Here is a 20,802-nt window from a genome sequence, read left to right on the forward strand (position 1 = left end):
TAATGCTCATTTATGCAAAATTACTGTCACATTTATGTAACAAGAGGCAAGTGATTTTCATTTTTTTGTCCTCTGAGCCCAGAGCAGATTGATATTGTAGGCAGTGTCACGAGCCAGTACAAGTACGACCCAGTAGAATAAAATCTACTGTATTAGCAGTGAATATAAGAACAAAAGTTAGAAATTGTTACGATATTTACTAGATCATTTAAAGACCACAACAACTAACTTCAATTGTTAATATGACTAAAAATCTGCTGATGTAGTTTATGCACAACAACTGAATATCACCGTTTGGCCTCCACAGCACTTGATTAAATTGTTTGGCTCCGAATCTTACCAGACCCTCTAAAAGAACCCACATATTTTAAATAGCAATGAGAAGAGATGCACATACACACATGCTGCAACCGTTGTCACTGAGGCTACACCTTTTTGGGGAGTATAAATTCCCCTGTATGGTTTTAGCTTCAGCAGCGATTCTATTGTTTCTTCAAAAGGTGCAGCCTGAACAAAGGTGTTATGTCATGTTGGATTTCTGAGAGATGGGGTGAATTTTTTTTGAAAAGTAAAAAACAACAAAAGCACAGGCAGTGAATGAAATGAAGATGAGTGGATCCTGAGTCAGGGGGTCATCTTTCATTTGTGATCATCTTATAACCTTTAGGATTTTTTTTGTTTGTGCATCATTTATGTTTTTTTATGTGCTGGATCTTCCAAATAATGAATAACAATATTGCAGAGATAACAATGTTCTCAGAATCATAAGTATGTGCTAAATCATTGATAACAACAATCCTGTTGTGTCATCCACTGGCATTTAAGCTTAATGATATTTGCAATATCTGAAAATGGAAAATGATCAAATTAAAATATTCAAACTTCTGACTTAAAGTAGTAAGATAAAAGTATGTGAACCCTTAGCTGCTTTTGTGCATTAGCTAATAAAGAAAATCCTTTAACTTCATAACTGCTCAAACTCTCTTTGCCAGCAATAAACTAGTTGCTATACATCAGATCATCTTCTTCCTCACAGAACTGATTTAGCTACATTATATTTTTAGGCTGTCTGGTGTGAGTGGTCCTCTTGAGATCATTCCACAACATCTCTTTGGGGTTAAAGGGTAAACATTTTTTGTTTTAAGTAATTCTGCATTAAATTAACTTCATGTTTAGGGTCATCGTCTTTCTGCATCACCAGATTGAGCTAGTTGACAGTCACCCTGACATTATTATTATTATTATTATTATTATATGGATAATTTAATAAAAATTTGATTTTTCACTCATTAGAAGGCAGCACAGAGCCAGCAAAGGAGCTACAAATCTACTTCCTCCTTTGGTTCATTACCCAGTTCTGTTTTTACACCATACTTCCAGCTTTTACGCTGGGCTTCTTCTTACTTCAATAAGCATCTTGTGTTGTGCTTTTGGTGTCATCTTAGCTGGACCCTCTTCTAGGGAGAGCACCCACTGTCTGTCTGCATTCATAGACAGTTTGACCATAGACTTATTACATATTAATCCTTTGAAATTACTTTGTGTTCTTTTGAGTCTTCTGAGAGCACTATTTGAAAAGCTTGGTTGACATCACAGTGCCTTGTATGTTCTTGATTGCAATTGTTCAGAATTACTTCGATACTTATTAACTCAAGTAAAATAACTTGGATCTGACAATGTCTTAGGAATAATTAACACACAGATGCAGCTAAGTCCAAATGGTTCAGTTACTTATCTTGGCACGGTATTTTCACTCTTATCACAATCACTACCAGCTTCACCTATGCCAACTGAACACATTTATTTTGAGTTGAAAATTAAAAAGACAGATATGTTTAAGTTTAGTACCCTGTCCAATGGTCCAAGGTGATGATGGATATTACTATTAAAATTTCGGTTGAAACAACTTAAGTCTTACCACTTGCAGGGCTCAGGAGGACTCAACCTCACCATCAATGCCAAGCATGAAGATGAAATGTGTTTACAAGGCATGAACAGAGGCTGGCATGCAAACCTACAGTATAAGCAGGCAGAAAAACACAGGATGCTAAGGTCCATGTCCCGTCTTGTTTTCTTGCACCTTAAATTAAGGTATTGTCCTAAAGCGAACATACAGGTGACTGAAAGCTTGCCATGTCCTTATGTTAAATTAAATAAATAAAGTGGACAGGAAGGCTTTGCTTACTTCTAGACATAAGGTAATATGCTTGGAGCATGATAAGGAGCATTGGAACAATATTATGGGAGTTTAATTATTTGGTCATAATTCACACAGATATTGGTATAGAGAAAAAAACTGCCTTTAAGGACAGGAACACTGTTCCCACAGCTGAACATAGTTTATGCCTGCATCATGGTTTGAAATTACACCTGAAAGGATAAGAATGCTGCTCAGAGGGCGTCTAAAGAAGTTATAAAGACAAAGGGAGGATATACAGTATAAGTATTAGACAGTTCATAAAGGGTGATGTTACCTTTTGCAATGCGAGTGAAGTTTATTGTTTTGATTTAACTTTCTTTTCATACACTATCTGAACATTTTGTTACCTCTGACGATAAAGAAACATTGTAGTAGTTGAATGTGCCTTAAATGTGTTTTTAAACTACTGCACCAATTAATTTCCTCATCCCAATTTTTACCAGGTTAAGCCTCATTCCTGTATAATTCAATATTCACATTCAGAACTGTAATTATTCATGGCTGGTGTGTTGAATCCTTCAATGGGAACATGACTAATACTGTCTGAGTCACCCTGCTGCAAATCTGGGTGCCCATCAATTATGGATGTTTTGAATCGCTAGCACACAATAAGGAGGTACAGTACAAGAAAGAGAGATGTCTACAATGTACTCCCAACGTACCACCAGACAAACATTCCTATGTTCACACGCAAAACCCACACACACGATTAGAAAAACATAGCAATTCTGTAATAATTACACATTTGGTAAAAGTACTTTTGTTTGCCTTGCGAAATGGGAGGACAACCTGTCAATCAAAGAGTTAACCATCAGAGAACAGTATATAATTGGGGCTGTGATCATTTCATTTTCATTGCCCCAATTATTTTTTTGTAAGAATGTAGAGATGAATAAACTTTTTTGTTTAATACAAGAAACCACTAGCTTTTTCTTCTCTTAAATCAACCTTTTCAATTCGTTCGGGGGTTTAAATGTTTAGCTGTTAAAATCAGCAAACAGAAATAGAACTGATGACAGCCTCAAAGTTGTACAGAGTGTGAAGAGAAGTTAGACAACAGCATATAGTTGGATCCATTATCCAGCTGTAACACCCTGAAAGAGATGAGCTGAAGGAAGGAGGAAACCAGAAGTACTGCTAGTGAAACATGAGTTAAAAGAAAGTACATGTATTCAGAGAGCAGGAGCAAACATGCACGTATTTTAAAAACTACCTTAAAGAGTCTAATGAGAGATTATGATGAGAAAAAGTTTAAAGATCACGGGCAACATCTGGAGTCACTGGAGATGTGTAATACTGCAACATGAAGGTGAAGCTACAAACAAGCCTGATTTTCATGTTTTTCAATTAACAGCCATTTTAGAAAGAAACAGGATCCTCTGAACATTTTGGCTTTTCTCACAAGAAAACAGCAGGTCAACAACTAAAATAAAAGCATTTGAATAGTGTTGAATAGGTTGACAGCCGTACTGTTTGCACCTGGAAAGCTAAACTTGAGTTGAACTTCCTGTCAGTGGAAAGCTAATTTCAAGCCACAACAGAAAGTGTTAACAAACATCATTGCCACTCCAGCATTACACAGTGTGAAGGACAGTCAAGAAAACAGAGAGCCCACTATTTGTCAGATCAAAGTATGAACAGGGAGATTGGCATCTTATGCCACAAAACTAAGAGTAAACATACACAGAGTTATATTGCAAGCTTTTGTAATATAACTCTGTGTATGTTTACTGTTTGTTTTGAATTACTTATGAGTCACGTCTTCCACCAAATCTCAGTCTATCCTCTCTGTTGTGGACATGATAAAACAAACAGAACTGGAGGCTAAGGGAGCGTATGCAAAATCAGATATGCTGTCAGCCCATCTGCTCATTAAGCTGCAAGACAGCCTGCAAGAGAAAATGCACCAGCAGACCTACAAACACCAACCCCAAAGCTGCCCTTGCACTGCAGCAGTGAAAGAGAGAGAATAATGGAAGAGAAGAGGATGAGAGTTTGAGATTACAGTGGCTACCTGCGGTTCCACAGGCCGGTGCACAGCGGGAGCCTCAGATGCTGAATTCCCATTGGGGTAAGAAGATTCAGAGCGTGGCGGCACCGGAGGCTGCTGCGGTTTGGTCTGGACTGACTGAGGAGAACCCTGGATGTTTTTCCGGTACCTCTCATCAGCCTAAGATGGACACACATACAAAGGACACAGACACGTAAAGGCAGCAGCATTAGTGGTGGTTGAGTACAGGTCAATGTGTGTCAGTGCGTAACGAGAAAAGTGAGGAGAGTAAGTAGACAGAACCCATCAGGCGCTACGGTTTGTTAGTTTCTTCCGGCAGAGAAGAGCCCGTTTGTATGAGCAGTAGTACAAGCACGTCAGAGTCATCTGCTGATACAGGCATCCCAGCAGGAACAACAAAGCACTTCCTCAAGGCCAGCAATGTTACTGTTACCTCAATGTTCCCACATCCCAGCTAACAGAACTACAGCACTATAGCCAGAAAATTGTCATGCATTTGTAATGGGAAGAGGAAGACATTCATGGTGAAAATATAATGGTTAGGACACGCAAAGGACACTAATTCACATCAACAACCGAGGTTCTGTTAATGTGTGAAGTTGGGTCCATGACGTCTTTTTAAAAAAATCGGTTTAAAACACCAACACTTGAAGACATTTTGCTTATTGGTGTTTAAAATTTACACTAGGCAAGTGGAAATTACTTTGTTGCAAAATAAGATTATCGAGTCCTAATTGTGAAGAGTTCTCGTTGAATAAAGGTCTGAAGATTACTCAATAAAAACATCTCATCATCTAGACTGATAGATAACAAATACACTTTTTTTTTTTAAATTGTACAGCATGTGCAACTCATCAGCCTCATGTCTGAATCTGCACACTGCTCAATTAGCTCCGCTCCTTAAAAAATACTATTGTTTCAAGAATCCCCTTAAGAATAATAACATGAGGGGGAAAAAAAAAATTCTCCTGGAACACACACTTTTGTCCGCCATGTTGTAGCAGGACATCCCATGTCTGAAAAGGACACTACAAGGGAACAGTGCTTGGAGGAACCGGTGCTTGGCGTTTACAACCTGGATCCTTTTGACTCCTCATATCAGCCCTTTTAAACTTGCCATGATCCCAAAACTCAGCACCGGGCCATTAGTATAGACAGTTACTTTATGCCTAATGCTGAACATACCAAACCACTGCTGTTAAGAAGCACTGTTGCCTAAGTCGACCTCTTCAACTTCCCTGCTATGATATGATTTGCATTATCCTAATGTGTTAAACCCTTCTTGGAAACATTCACATTTTCTGTGTTTTCTTGCTCTGGTAGTTTACCCCATGAAGTAAATACCCCAGCCACTGCTGCAGCAGCATTGCCCTCAACCCTCCTACACTCTTTTTGGCAACAGCAGGATGCCACGATACAAAAGGAGTCACACTAAGGACTAATGAGGTGAAGCACTATTACAGTAATATCATTAAAATAATGACTAAAAATAAAAAAAGAGTGACGCTAATTAGAAAAGCATGAGGATCCTCACTGAGTTTGAGAAGGATCTTACTAGGTAAGCAGATCCTAAGGGGTTCAAAAGACAGACAGCAAACACTAAGGGCTTTCTGCATATAGCCAAAATAGGATTTCTAAAGGAATTCCAGTATCAGGTCATCTTGAGAAGTTTGAGGGACCAGTTTATGAACCAATATACTCCAAATTTGACTCTTTGCTACTGAACAAGCCAGAGGAACATATGCAGTGACTTTATATAGTAGAAAATGTAAAAAGAAACAGCAACGCTGAGCTGCTATCAAAATATGTTTTTGTTGAGAATTGACCAATACTATTTTTTCATCCAAATGTCCCATATTCCCTATTTATGTGAATAATATTTGTAAGGAACTAAGCATGTGATTGGGTTTCCCAACATGGGGAATACATGAACCTTTTGGTATTTTGTTATTTGTTGTCGTTCTGTCTCATGTCATATTCTTCGAGCCCTTCACCTAGAATGAAATATGGACAAGGTCACTCAGGGTTTGTCCAAAGTTATGAGTATACATTTGCATCATGGACCGGCTTAGTTATTAGACTTGCAGCTTTAGAAAGAGCTCTGGTCGCATAGCTCATCTAGAAAGCCTCCATACATACCCCACCAGCACCAGCCATCACCTTGTACACATACAGTCCACCCAAAGCAGTGGGAGTAAGTACACACAAGCAAAAGAAACATTCTACAGCAGTCAATGTGAGGACATTGAGCTGCGAGGGTTCACCTCTCTGATTGGCACAGAGTCAGGGGCGGGGCCTCGGAGGTCCGTGACAGGTAGCTTAGGGTTTGCAGTTTTCTCCAGACTGTGATTTTGACTGGACCGTGGCTTCTCAAAGTCAGTGTTCTGTGGTGGTTTTGTTGTATCCACTTCAGGGCTCTGCTGGGCCTTCAACCTGTCTGCTTCGGGGTTCTGTTGAGGTTTGGTGCTCTGTTGTTGAGTTGTTTTGCTACTATCCAGGTTCTGGTTTTGCTGGAGGGACAGCAGGTAGGCCTGCTCCTGCTGCAGCTGTCTCTGGAGCTTCTGGGCTTGACGCTGCTCCTCAAGCTCTCGCCATTTGTACTCCTGAGTATAGGGAGGGTCAAGTTGAACCAACACCACTGACAGAAAGGTGTTGGCCAAGTTTCCATAACCAATAAGGATCATTCTGAAATTGTCAGAATCCTGGTGTGAATTGGAGCTAAGACACTAAATTAAACTTATTTTCGGGTGAGGTGGCCTCCTCCTCAAGGAGGATTGTTTATGCCCGTTTTTTCAGGGTAGAGATGGGGAGTCAGATTCCAAGTTTATCAATAATAAGTTCCTTTTTGTGCCATTTAACCTTAAGGTTATTAAATAGTTGCATCAAAAAGCTGTCTTTTGAGTTTTGCCATATGCAGAGGTCAGCAGTCATGGATCTGTATCAGCAATAATTTCTAATAGCCAAGAGAACTAAAATGTCTGCTTTTAGGAACAGTACGTCTGGATCTTTACAAGTAGCAGACACTAAACATTTCTGCAAGAGCGTGTCATTATTTCAGTAGCCAACAGTTGCGCAAACATCATACATAGTTAAATTTTAATAAAATTCTAAAAATGTTATGTTCAGCACAACCCAACTTCTACAAGTCTCTACGAAGCTAAAATATTAGTTATTTAGGGTAACACGTTTTCATTTATTAGCGCTTGGTTCAGAAATAGAGACAGCTGGAATTTCTTGGTAAACTGACCAAAATGTTTTATGGCTGCTATCATTTTTGCTAATTGCTTACTGTCTTTATCATAATGTAAATAATCCAACAGATTGAGCGTGAACACAGGGTTGTGTTGAGAAGAAAGCGGATATCTAAATTAAATGTTTAAATATAAATCAAATATAAGGTTTGGCCATCAAATCATTTTCAGTCCCTTAAAACAAAAGTTTCCAGGGCAGCTGTCCAATGTATCCAATTGCATGTATGTTAGAGCAGTTAATGCTGGTCAAAAGTAATTAAAGTACAAATAAAGCCGTGATTTTTAGACGTTTTGATAATAAACCAGAACCAATCAAGGCAAATGTTTTAATACTTCAGCACATTTGTAACTGTACTGTACAAAGAGTGACAGCCAAATATGATGTAATGTAAAATAAAGTTCTTTTTTTTTTTTTTTATTCTAAAGTTTATTGACTGTGTAGTACAGTGAGTGTGACAAACCATAAAGTGATGTGATGTGCAGCCTGGAAATGGGGATATGAGTTGTCATATCCTGTCATTATGTTGATATCCTCTGTAATCCCCAGAGGAACAGAATCCTTCACAAAATGAAAAACACTAAGTCATGCAACCCCATCCACAAAATAACTACTCCTCTGTGCAGGACCTGGAACATCTGGAATAAAAACAAGGGAAGCCCTCTCTTAGGATGACTAGCTTCCTGGTGACAACATCCCCATCAGTAAGGGCCCTGTAAACAGCCCGACTTCCCGAGCAAAAACCTGAGAACACATATTACAGTTTGACCTCAACTATTAATGACTCCTCTGGGATCTACAAAACTCTCAAGTTAGGCCCAAAAACTTGATTTGGTTTAGATTTGAAGGAAAACTAAATCAGGAAAGTTTGTGTAACACAGAAATTGTAAGTACCTGCAATATGAATTTTAACAACTGAAACTGAAATAACACTGAAAGTGATGGGAAGGACATTAAGGATATATTTTAGAGAAGCGAGAGGAAAAAAAAGAGAAGAAAGCATTTGATGAAAGGCTTCTGGGATTAAGCATAGGATGGGGAGGGGGGGCAATACTCCGATACAAAAAGATGCTCTAATTTAAGCATGAAACTCACCAGCAGCATGGCCTGTTCATGGAGCAGCTGCTGCTGCAGGATCTCCAGGTGCCTCTGCTCCTCTTCCAGCTGACGACGGATATACTCCTGTCAATCACACACAGACCGCCCCACATCCAAGAGTTCAGAAAATGTGCATTTTATTTTTATGTCATCTTAAATTAGGTCTGCTAAATGCAGTGAAACATGCTAGTGTCTACTTGCTGTAGGACCTTCATGAACCTGCTGATTATTGTACTAGTAGGATCCCAACATTTCCTTCACAGAAATGATCAAACTAACAGAAAGCCACATTAAAAACAAGTTCAATCTCAACCCTTAAGCCTGACAACTCAGGTTTTTGGTCACAGAAATGTTATTGCTTACTTTTGACACGACTCTTAATCAAAAATAAGATATTAACCTTTAAACCGAAAGGCTACTAGCTGAACAACCTTCCAAGCATCATAATTTTTGTTTTGTTCTCCTTTTTTCTGGTTTGTACCTGTTCTCGATCGGCTCTCCTCTTTTCCTCCTCCACCCTCCTGCGCTCCTCCTCCTCTTTGCGGCGTCGCTCCATCTCTTCGATACGCCTCTTCTCCTCCTGCTCACGCCGGCGCTGCTCACGCTCCTGCTGCCTCCTCATCTCACGCTCACGCCGTTGTTGCTGCGTGTGGACACGGGAGGGGAGTTAAGAGGGAAACCTGTTCAGTGTCCTGGTTCTGACCATCTCACCATATCAGACACACATCCTCATTTCTTGTTAATTGTTAGCAAGGAGCAGCACAAAGTTTTGGAATTTCGATGTCAGCGTAATGGAGAAGTGATACAAAACCAGGAGATACAAACAAGATACAAATTGTCAGACCTACACCTATGTCATTTATTGCTGCTGTGAAGTCAATCTTACATCACACCTCATAAAAATCACTGGTGCCACCACAGATTAGCAGTGTCAGTTAAACAGCAGGGCCGAACATTCAAAGAAAGTGATATAGCAAAACAGTCGATGACCCACTTCTGAGCACATAATGTATAGGAACGTTGGCCCCAGACATTACTGGTAATGGTTAAATCCGTTTATGGTCATTTGCATAGTTCCTTTTTTGTTTCATGACACATAACTCTGTACCCGTCCTAAACAGCAACAACACAAAAACATCAAGAATTACAAACTTACTTTACTGAACCAAATTAACTATCAGTTTCTCAAGTCTATTTCACCAAAAAGCAACATATCATGCCAAAATCTACATATAGAAGATTGTTGCATCTCGATACAGAAATGATCCCAGAGGCTCTTTTTGTTTTGCTTTTGAGTCATTATCACGAAGACAGACATGATCCTCAGTGGGCAACAGGATTTAGACCCTTTAATTGCGTACACAGCTTCATGCAGGTAGAAATCCACTGCAACTCCTGTTGCTGACTGCCCTTTATTTCTCAGTGTGAAATGTCGTTCATTTGAACTCCACCAATATCCACTTTTAAAAACGTCCCATACAACGACAAGATTTGACTGGCGGTAACAGATGCACATAAGGAGGCCGTTTCTACACACAAACACACACACACACCAGCAAATGAACAGAAGCCGACAGCTCAGGCTGGTGCAGTTTGTAACTGACTGGTGATATAAAACTGTAAGAAATGAGACACAAATAATTTTATGATCAAAATAAATATCTTTAGCGTTTCAGCTGCTCAGACAAACCTTGCTGTAGTCCTACACTGATTTAAAAACTGCTACAGTAAGTTGCAGTGGGGCATATAGGTTCATTTTTATTGCTTTACTGTCTATAAATACTGTAATTAGAAAAATACAGTGCAATCCAGGTCACCACAAGAAAACTGAAGGCTTTACAACTCCAGAATGAGGATTTTCACGGCCCTTAAATTAAGTTTGTTTTTCTTGCTCAACACTGCTGTGTTTTTACACGGACCAGGACATGATCTTGGGCACAAATCTCTATATTTACCAGCGTGAATGTAAAGCGTGTAAATAAAAACTGGATGGTCTGAAAGGCTGACATCAAATTGTCACATTTCAAGCACTGAATTAAGACCTAATCATTTAATCAGGGTAATAGTTTAAGTCTGACGAGCAACTTTCTAACACTTGACTCTCTAAGCAGACAGATGAAGAGATTACTCTGATTTCTGTCAGTCTCCTAAAGAAATGTGCAGTGAAAACTGCAGCACATCAGTTGTGGCTTTAGGCTCATGACGCATCATGTTTGTACAAATTCAGTGCTCAGCATTCAGGGTTCCACAGGAGTTAATCCATCAGAACAGCAGAGCATGCGTACAGTTCTGTGTGACATGGCCTGGGTTCAACCGTGGCTTCTCTTGTCTGATTCATGTACAGGCACTGCTGTGAATCAAAAACAGCCTCGAGTTGTCACTGCTATGGGAAAACACAAGCAAAAATAAACCTTTTTACTCTCTTTTGCTACAGAGGTCTAGCAGCTTCAAGGTGTAGTGAACCCACATGTGCCCACTGTCTGTTCGAGCATGTGTAAATGTGCTAAACACTTCTAATTCTAGCCATTTCTTTGTTTGTCAGCCCCTCTTATGGTATTTAGGTCTTCCGCTGTTCCTTTTCTTAGCTGGGAGCTTAGTTCGGTCTACTTCTCCCTTCCTCCCTCCACTTCCTTGTCTTTTTTAATGACACTACATTCTTCTCTTTCCTCTAAGATGGACTCAAGTCCATGCAGACACTAATGAAAAAGGACCACAGCTCAGAAAGATAAAGGATAATTACAAAAAGGGTTTTCCAAACGTGTCCTCTGGGAATATCAATTAATTCTTTGTTCACTGCAGTCTAAAATTGATTTTGGATCCTATTATATGAAATAATCAAAGAAATCTAACCACTATTATATTACAGAGGGAATTTTCACATTTAAAGTGCACCTGATAAACTGGCTTAATCCCCCGACTCCTCGTACTATCGCCTGCTACATTAATGACCAGGGAGTTGTCCCCAAAGCAAATATACTGACCCAAACAGAATCCCATTCTTATTGGGTTCATGAGATCATAAAATTTTGGGCAGGGCATCAGTTTGAAATGTGTGTCTTAGAGTTATCGCTGCAACCAAGCTTTTTCTTGGAATATTATTCTTAATAATCAACAAAAACTTGATATGAAATGACAAAATCTTTTGAAAGAAATCTTTGCTGATTGATGTTCTGTGTCTAAAAGGCTTGGGCAGGGTTACAATGATAAGGGCTGGGACTGTATTTGGATCATATTTGGAACTACATGACAGTTAGTTAATTAGCAATGTAATTTTTTGCTGCATTGAAGCTAAAATTACTGATGAACCAGGATGCAAATAGATGTTTTACCATCAATCACCGAAACACATCTATCTACGTTTACCATGCTGCATGTAAACTTTCAAATGTTTTGCCATTATCTGGGCTAAGTACAGTAGCCTGTTATGCATCTATATCACATGTCATCTTCTTGAATTCTTCTTTTTCCTACATCAAATCACCTCTCGTGGTGTAATATGGAGTCAAACAGTCTCCAAGCACAATCTCCCCTGCATGTTCAGGATGCATGTAGCGAGCTTCATGAATAACTCAAATTGTTCTCTTTAAAGAAACTATTTTTAGGTTATTTTCAGGGAACTCTTGGGAGTGATCTGGTGATGCTTGTTAAATAATGTATGTACTTGATGTGATTTTCTTTTTTCTATGTGGTTTGTTAGAGTTGTCTGGCCATTTTGGTTTGCTGAGAGAAGAGCCTAAAGAAAATCTTTACAAACAACAGACAAGATGTTTCACATTTGAAATGATTATAGAACTTTGAAATAATACACTCGCATTTTACAATCTGACCACAGCAGAATGTGTAAGCTTGATATTTTGACTTGATCCTTCCTCTCCATTACACTGACATTAGCAAGCGTCTTATTTCAGCTTCAGCTATGATCATTGTTTAGGAGACCTGTGCGCTCACCTCCTCCAACCGCCTCCTCTGCTCTTTCTGCTGTTCAATCCGTTTCTGCCTCTCGGCCAGTAGTTGGCGCTTGTACTCCTCCTGTTCACGGAGCTGCTGCTCCTGCAGGAGCTGCTGGCGGCGCAGAGCTTCCGAGCGTTCCTTGTTCTCCTGCTGCAACCGGATGAAATCGCGGCGCAAGGTCGACTCACCTGGCACGTTGACTATAGAGCTACACAGTGGATGCAGTGAGAGTGTAAGCTTGAAGTTCTCTTAGTATTTAAAACAAGGAATATGTGAAACGTTTACATCTATGACTTTTTTTATAGTTACGGGATTTAATATTTTATGTTGCTCTGCAAAAACAAAGTCGTTTAGAACAACCAATGCAAAACTGCAGTATTGCTTAAATAGCCTCTAGTTACCTCGGCTCTCCTTCTTGCTCAGATGCTTCTTCCTCCTCTTCTTCACTGCCACTGTATTCATACTCAGTCTCATCTATGGATAGTAAAGAAAAAGTTTCAGCTGGAAGGAGGGACAGCTTTTCAATGAGGCTGAACAAATAAGCATTTTAGTTCAAACTTGGAGAATGTGCAATTGTAATAGTGTGTAGAATGCTCATGTTTTCTTTATCAAACTACAAGTTTCATTAAGCTGTTGTTGTGTAAAGGATCAGACTGCCTATGAGTCTCCTGCAGCAACACATGTCTCAGCTGGACTCACCCTTCTCACCCCTCTTCTTCTTGGTTCGATCGATGTGGTCTTTGAGCTGTATGCGGACCTGCCTCTCGTTCGGCTGGTCCCGGATAAAGGGGTGTTTCAGCAGCTGCTCAGTGGGAGGACGCTGAGTGTAATTCTTCACCAGGCAGCCCTCAATGAAACTGAAGAACTTTTTCGACCTATTGAGTCAAATGGAATTGGTGAGTGGAGCATTACATTACATACTGAGCCATAGGTGTCCTCGGAATATAGAGAAACCCACCATTTTTTGGACTTGAGTCGAGGAGGAGGGTTTCTGGGAATGAGGAAGAGCGCTCTCATTGGATGCATGTCACACAAAGCTAAAGGAAACAAAAGACGTTAGTCACAGTTTAAACAGATTTTTGTGCATTCATAACACTGTCAAACTAAGAATTAAACTGGATAAAAAAATAAAAACTTAAGAGTCAATAGTGAGTAGAGTTTTTCAGTGTGGGGTTGAAGCTAAATGCTTTGTTGATGTTAAACGTTTCATAGGTCACTTAGGGCATTTTTCCATCGTAACATTCGAACGAAGGTTCACGTTTTTGTTAAATTATAAACATTTGATCTGGCTTATTTTGGTCTCACATTGCAAATTGAAGAACCTTCAATGAAATAACTTTGTCCTGTAGTCATTGCCTATGGTAACACACACTTTAATGTACTGGCACCATAGTTTCTATACTTTTAAGTGGTGTCTCACTGTTCTCACGTTGCCTCTCGCTCATTCTCTCAGAAAAACACATACTGAGTTTACCAGGAAACAAAAATCTATGTCTCAGCTTGATTTAAAGACTTCTTTTTGTCTGACCAAAGTCTGCTTCTTTGGGTCAGACTGTGGTCAGAAGCGCCCGCCACACCCGCTATTTTGATTCGGTTTAAACTAAAAACTGTGAAAATGCCCTAAAATTAACTGTGATACTTGAATTTAATGATTTAATAAAGAAAAAGGCTGTAGGCTATGACACAATAGCATATATCACTTTTTAATGTGTATTTGCTTGAAATAAGCTTTAGAAAAATTCACCTTTTCCTGTTCAGTGCTGTAAAGTAATCCACTAGATTTCCCTCCAAATCTGACCAACCCAGTGCCAAACTATAAATTATGCAGGGCAGAGGGTGATACACAGTAAAATTTCTAGTTTCTTTTACACCAATTTAGCTTTTTGAAAATGCAAAACAAATACCCATTGGGTTTCAATGATGTGTACTTACGAGGAGCTCCCTCAGCCATCTCGATGGCCGTGATTCCACAGGACCACAGGTCGCTCTGAGAGATAGATGATAAAGATTCAGGTGAGTTTGTGTGCACACGTTTTCCCCTCAGTCACACATTTTCACCAAAACATAGATGTCACATCTAAGAAAGCAGTGATTATTTTTAAATGCTTGTACAAGAACAGACTTGAACATTGAACGGTGATTTCTGACCGATCTTTACCAATTCACATGATTTTTTTCCTCATTTTTCCTGGAAACAATCTTTGTTATTTTTAATCATAAAACATTGACAATCTAGTTTCTAATGATATATTGTAAAAGAGCAAATCCAGTTGTGTCCTAACCCTGTAGTCGTAGGTAGCGTCAGGGTTTTCGTCACAAGCAATGACCTCTGGAGCCATCCAATAGGGTGTCCCGATAAAGGTGTTCCTTCGACCTACTGTTCGATCCAACTGGGCACTCACACCAAAGTCCACTGAAAAAAAAAAAAAGAAAACTTACATTTTATGTATTTCGGCTCATGTTGATTAACCTGTAAATTATAAAACTTAATTGATGAACGTGTCCCAACTTGTGCAAATATAGTCCCTCAAAATCCAGTTGCAAATACAGAAGACACGAACCTTAACATTTTAATTTAAAAGGTTCAGATCCTTTGAGAGAGCAGACTAACATTGTGAGAGTGGTCATTTAATTTTCAGCCCCAAAGCCAAATAAAATATTGAGTCTCCTTCCCTGGGACCCTTTTTAATTAGATTTTGACACTTGTCATGCTGGAACCTCCACAAACTCAAGTTGGGTCCTGTTTCAGAGTCAAGGTGGTTCTCTTTCACTTATCTGTTTGCAATATATCACCTTCGCAATAATGAATGGACATAAAGCCACACCGACCATGACCTTTGATCTTTAAGACCCAATATTTAATTGGTTTATCTTTATCAGTTTTTGACAAGTCTGAAGAAATTTCTTAAAGACATTACTGCGAAAGTGATTTCCCAAGAATGGGAGGGACAAAGGGGGTAGACATGATGTAAAAGTGACCTTTACCATTAGCCCAAGTGGATGTTTGTTTCAAATTTCAAAAAATTCTCTCAAACCAAGCATTCACAAGAATGGACTGTTACGAAGTAACCATAGTTGCCTTGGACTTTGGACCCTAAAATCTAAACATTTAATTCTTGAGCCCAAGTGAAGGTTTGTGCGCCACATTTGAAGAAATTCCTTCAAAGCTTTCCTGAGTTATCACATTCAAAAGACTGCGATGTATAGACGGAAGGTGGTAGTACAGCCCAAAAATATAATTCCTCCGACCATTGTAGTCAACCATGCCTACAGCCAACAACCAAACCTAGACAGTGAATGTCTCAAAAAGAAAATTTGGGATTTTTGTTTAGGGTCAGAGGCAGTTTTCCAGACCACGTGTGGAAGTGTCTCTGGGCAAGACTGGGCAAATTTCATATGACAATGCCTGGATTTGTCAATTAAAATATAAGTTTTTTCACACATGGATTCACCACTTTAACCACCTTGAGAGTCCCTGAGATGTGCTCAAGAAGTCAACGGCTTTCGGCTTTTAGGGTTCGCCAGAGCCAAATGTGTTCTGCAAGTTGATTTGGCATGCGCTTCAGGCCCTATGCTCGTTCCGCCGCAATTTCATCCCATTTTATCCAGGCTTGGGATCAGCACCAAGGTAGCCCTTGAGGGCGGACATTCCCTAAGGTCATCAAAATAATCCCACGACCAGTGCATATCATGTTCAAAGCTAAACTTCATCCAATGAAATTTACTTTTCCTTTTTTGGCTGGGCAGTGAAGTACACCAATATTTTGTTGTGTGTTGTGATAGTTCTGTTGCAGTTCTTTGGAGACCATTGTCAAAATGATCATGATCATTTTTACAATGGTCAAATATACAATCTTACTTCTCTTCAAATTAAATGAATGCACAACACTGTGCAAATGTTAAAAAATGTCATGTTAAGCATGAGATAACATTGGCAATGACAAAGCCTTAGTTGGCACAAATCCTGTGCTGACTGATCGGCTCTGCTGCTGCAGCATTTTATTTTGTGCAGCCCGAACCTTAGTGCAGGCTGTGCTCCCCCCTCCCCATCTACAGGCCCAGTCTGAACCCACAGACGCCCTTATCCAAAATAAAACCAACACGTACCCAGTTTCACCTCAGCATTTTCAGTCAGCAGGACATTTTGTCCTTTGATGTCACGATGGATGACATGATGAGCATGTAGGTGAGCTAATCCCTGTAGAGGAAAAAATAAAAAATAAATAAAAAAAAAAGGTAATACATCCATAGATCAACCAGAACAACACCACCACCTGGTGGTTTTTATGGCATGATTTAAAATTAAACGGCTGCTATATAATCTAGTGTTTTCAGCATTACATAAAACATCACGTTGACTTTGGTTATGACTTGTGATTCATTGAGAACCCGTGTTAAAATTGCACACATCCTATCATGCCTCTGTGTGAAAAAAAAAAACCCCGACCCTGAGTATCTCTCTGGAGATGTAGGCGATCCAGTCCTCCTTCAGTGAGTTGCCTTTGGTGTTCTTCACCAGATCTGTGATGGAACCGGCACCACAGAACTCCATCACCAGCTAAAAGAGAGAACAGAAGATGGTGAGAAAACATGTACACATTCTGACATTTGTGTAAAGTGCAAATAGTGCTGATCAATAAACTAAAACCCATTTATTCTTCAGTAGAACAACATTCAAGAAATAAAACAATTGCTAAGCAAACTGTCCAGTTTCTCTCAGCTTGTACTTTGCATTTTCCATGTATGTGCCACCAGGCCAGATCTGAATGCAAATCTGCTGGGTTGCTGACACTTTTAAAGTATCTGGTAACAGGAAGCGGCGTACAGTTGATAGAAAAATCACTTCCAACAGCAGTGATTGGAAACTGGAAACAACAGAACTAATAGGAGAAAAAGTGTGAATGTAAAAAAGAACAGTAATATCAAAACCCCTTGCGTAAGACAAAGGGATGATCACACACAGAATTATACACACTTTGGTTAGTGATCATGATGCTGTGATATGAACTTGTCTCTAATTTGCCCCCTGCATTGTGAGCTATTCTGAAATGGTCCCAATGCTTGTCGTGAGTTGTGCCTCATACAGTGACCCAGAGACCCCCGCTTTACAAACACACAGGCTGGTCTTTTAAAAAGACATGTTCACAATGAACATGAAGAACATGACACCCTCTCTCACACACACACAGAGCAGACAGCATTAAGCCATAACAGGGCTGAGGGTTGGGGAAGGAGTCGTGGAAGCAGCTGTAAAAACAAAGACAGGGCCATGTTGGGGAGTAATTCGGAGATCTCTCCTCTCTAGCAGAGTTGAAGGGTCATAAAACGGAGTAAACCTGGCTCCAGCACAACAAGCAGCTATAAATCTCTCCTGCTGCTGCGCTTCTCTTGCATGTCTCTCGCTCCCTCTAGTTTCTCATTTTTGCTTTATTTGTTTTGTTTCACTTTAATTTGTTGTGTGTTTGCATTGCTCTCGTCTCCCTTGCGTTGGTCCCCTGTCTGCTGCAATATGAGGGCCAGCAGAGGCTGTGCTGTCGGAGAAAGAATTTACGCTTTTATGGTCTGCAAGCAATAAAGTGTGTGAAAAAACAGGATATGTGCAAGCATATTAACTCTGTACACAGATCCTACGTACTGTAGCCACACCAACCTCTTATCCGGGCTTAATGTTGCAGATATTGCTGAGTGTTGATCTGTAATATCTCTCTGACAGAGTGAGTGGCTTACTATACATGACAGCAAAGGTTTGGGGAGTTGTTTATTTCCTTATCTTTTTTAAATACCCACGACAAATCATTTCAGCAATCACAATATGAAAAAAAAAAGCCATTCAGCCTTTAGCCCCATGGGTGACACCCCCTTAATGCAGTGCTCTGCTCTGCTCTCCTCACAGATTAATATGGCACCTTTGCTTCTTCCTCTCTACACCTTTCTCCAGGAATCCCCATCTTTACATCTGTGTGTGTGTTTCCAGTGTGCAGTTGCTGGCCCTACCCACCTGCTCAGTGTCATCAGTTGCTTCAAACCAACTGGCCTTCCTACAGTCTGTAAAGTACCCTGAGATGATTTTTGTTGTGATTTGGCACTATATAAATAAACTACAATAAATCTCTTGACTTTACATTTTTCAGGTGCTTGTGAATTTTAGTTTCATAGAGTTAAATTCACAGAGGTTATGACTAACTAAAGAAGGACTTTTATTTTAGGTTTCAGGTAAATCTAACTCACCCAGAGCTGGTCATCATGGCCTGGAGGACTTTTCTTGATGAAGGCTCCATAGTAGGTAGCTATGTTTCTGTGGTGGGAGTACTTCTTCAGCATGTTGATTTCCAGCTTAATTTCCTCCTCTTCATCCTATATGAGAGAAAAGAAAAGAGATAGAAACCCATCAGTGACAAGGTTTTATTTGCATTGCTTGTGAGTCAGTTGGGAAGCCACTATGTGGCCTAATGCAGTGAATCAAAACAAACGTTTTACTTCTGGTTAAGTTGTTAAAACTAAACACAAAGGGAAAATGGAGAATTAGCACCAAGACAATTTCGTTTTCATGATCAGATCAGCTAGAAAGATAGTGAAAATAATAAAAGAACATGTTATTAAAGCTTTACTGTAAAATCAATGATCTGTAAGGGCTACGACTAATCTTGTTGGGCCAGGACATACACAACTCAGTTTTATACAAGTCCCGGTTCTGAGATACTAACATGGGGATTTTTACTATTTCCTGTCATGGATTAAGCCACTGATCAAACATAATTTAACATCATTAAATCATAATGACATATATAGGATACTGTATATAAGATTATAATATGAAACTATGGAGCCAGGTTCAAAATCAAACTGTCTCAATAAGAAAGGTACGGTATAACACTGGAGTTTTATCTTTTTGCTAAAAGCCGAGCGAGGAAACAAGCGCTGTCCAAACCAGTCTGAAACGGATATCACTACAGACAAACATGCAGTTACAGCATGAACTTGAAATGATAACACAACCAAACAAGCGCCTATCTCCTCCTCTCACACAGTCAGGATATTGCAGTGCAGACTAAAACACGCACAGAGACACACTAACAAGATCAAGTGATTATTTCTCAATCATTGCAGCATCACTGAGGCTGTGTGACATTTATTTGCGAGCGCTTTGCATCAGCCGAGCCCGTGCGTCGGATCCCGCAGGCCGATCCCGGGCTGACATGACATGGCACGACATTTTCACTGTTATTACGGCTGGTCGATAAGCAGGTGCATGACAGGCGGCTTTGGCCTGGGCTCCTGAGCACTGCAGCAGCCTCGTAAGTCCACAAAGGTGAAGCTCAGAGGAACCGAGAGAAACTGTTTGGCTTTTCATACTGAAGCTTGTAAAACAGCTGTTATCACCTGGGTTTTCTTCAGTGTTGTCGGACCTCGGAGCAATTTGTTAAGGATTTAGCTGTGTTTATAGCAAATGAATGACTTTCCAGAAAAGGCTGCATGGCCAAAAGCATGCAGACATCCACCCACTATTAATGTACAGTCAATAACGACAACAAACCTACAACATACCAAAATACAAAATGCTTTACCCTGTCAGCATAATGTCCACACACACAAAGCTAAGTCCTCCGCCCCATCTAACACTTTTGCAATGAACTCAATCACCCAGCATCAGTGTCGATCCTCTCTAATGCTCTTGTAAACAGAATGGAACTAACCACTAAAACTGATTTTTTAAATTTAAGTGGAAAACCTCAGTAGAAGATTTGGGCGTCCACATACTTTTGGTCACATAAAGTAACTTTGTGTGTCACAAAACCACTTATCGGTGGCCACTGCCAAATCCATGATTTGTGCAATCACTTTACACCAAAAGTATTTTATGTTCAACCAATAACCTGAATTGATAATAGTAAAATGGAGGGGTAGTTAAGCAAAGTATTGCAGTTTACCAAGTAACTCTCCAGAGCAATCAGAAGCAGAGGCCTGTGCTAAAGAAAGCTGCAGCCAGTTCTTTTAGCTGTTCTTTCATCCAATTCTGAATCAAACTGGGACAAGAGTTACACAGGATTGTTAACAACAGAATTGAAAGACGACCAACATTACAGTAATGGTTTCAGGGGCTGCAGAACATTTAGTTTTAACTGATTTCCACATCCTCATAAGCTAAAGTGGCTTGATGACTGCTGAGACATTTACCAAGCTTTATATTTATCACTGCAGGTGGCTCACAGTGTCACGCTGGCTGTCAAAATGGATTTAAAATTTATTTTTTTGTCTTTTAATAGGGAATGATTGGAGCTGGAAGAACACGCCT

The 20,802-nt window shown here is 39.8% G+C and overlaps 1 protein-coding gene across 9 annotated transcripts in view; it reads right to left on the reverse strand.

Moving 5' to 3' along the window:
* map4k4 (mitogen-activated protein kinase kinase kinase kinase 4) overlaps positions 1–20,802 on the reverse strand; it is an 88,084-nt gene that overhangs the window by 19,652 nt on the left and 47,630 nt on the right. For 5 of the 9 annotated variants that reach the window (XM_067515050.1, XM_067515049.1, XM_067515052.1 and 2 more), the window contains exons 4-16: positions 18,738–18,863; positions 16,957–17,067; positions 16,617–16,707; positions 14,792–14,922; positions 14,442–14,496; positions 13,468–13,546; positions 13,209–13,384; positions 12,911–12,983; positions 12,507–12,717; positions 9,040–9,201; positions 8,556–8,642; positions 6,476–6,814; positions 4,215–4,370 (exon numbers count right to left, since the gene is read on the reverse strand). In XM_067515050.1, coding sequence (XP_067371151.1) covers positions 4,215–4,370; positions 6,476–6,814; positions 8,556–8,642; positions 9,040–9,201; positions 12,507–12,717; positions 12,911–12,983; positions 13,209–13,384; positions 13,468–13,546; positions 14,442–14,496; positions 14,792–14,922; positions 16,617–16,707; positions 16,957–17,067; positions 18,738–18,863 — 1,797 coding nt within the window. Of the gene's footprint in view, positions 1–4,214; positions 4,371–6,475; positions 6,815–8,555; positions 8,643–9,039; positions 9,202–12,506; positions 12,718–12,910; positions 12,984–13,208; positions 13,385–13,467; positions 13,547–14,253; positions 14,323–14,441; positions 14,498–14,791; positions 14,923–16,616; positions 16,708–16,956; positions 17,068–18,737; positions 18,864–20,802 lie in introns of those variants that run through there. The other 4 variants (XM_067515048.1, XM_067515054.1, XM_067515053.1 and 1 more) reach the window with 3 other exon arrangements.

This window comes from Channa argus, chromosome 9 (genome assembly GCF_033026475.1).
Source record: "Channa argus isolate prfri chromosome 9, Channa argus male v1.0, whole genome shotgun sequence".
Classification (NCBI taxonomy): Eukaryota; Metazoa; Chordata; class Actinopteri; order Anabantiformes; family Channidae; genus Channa; species Channa argus.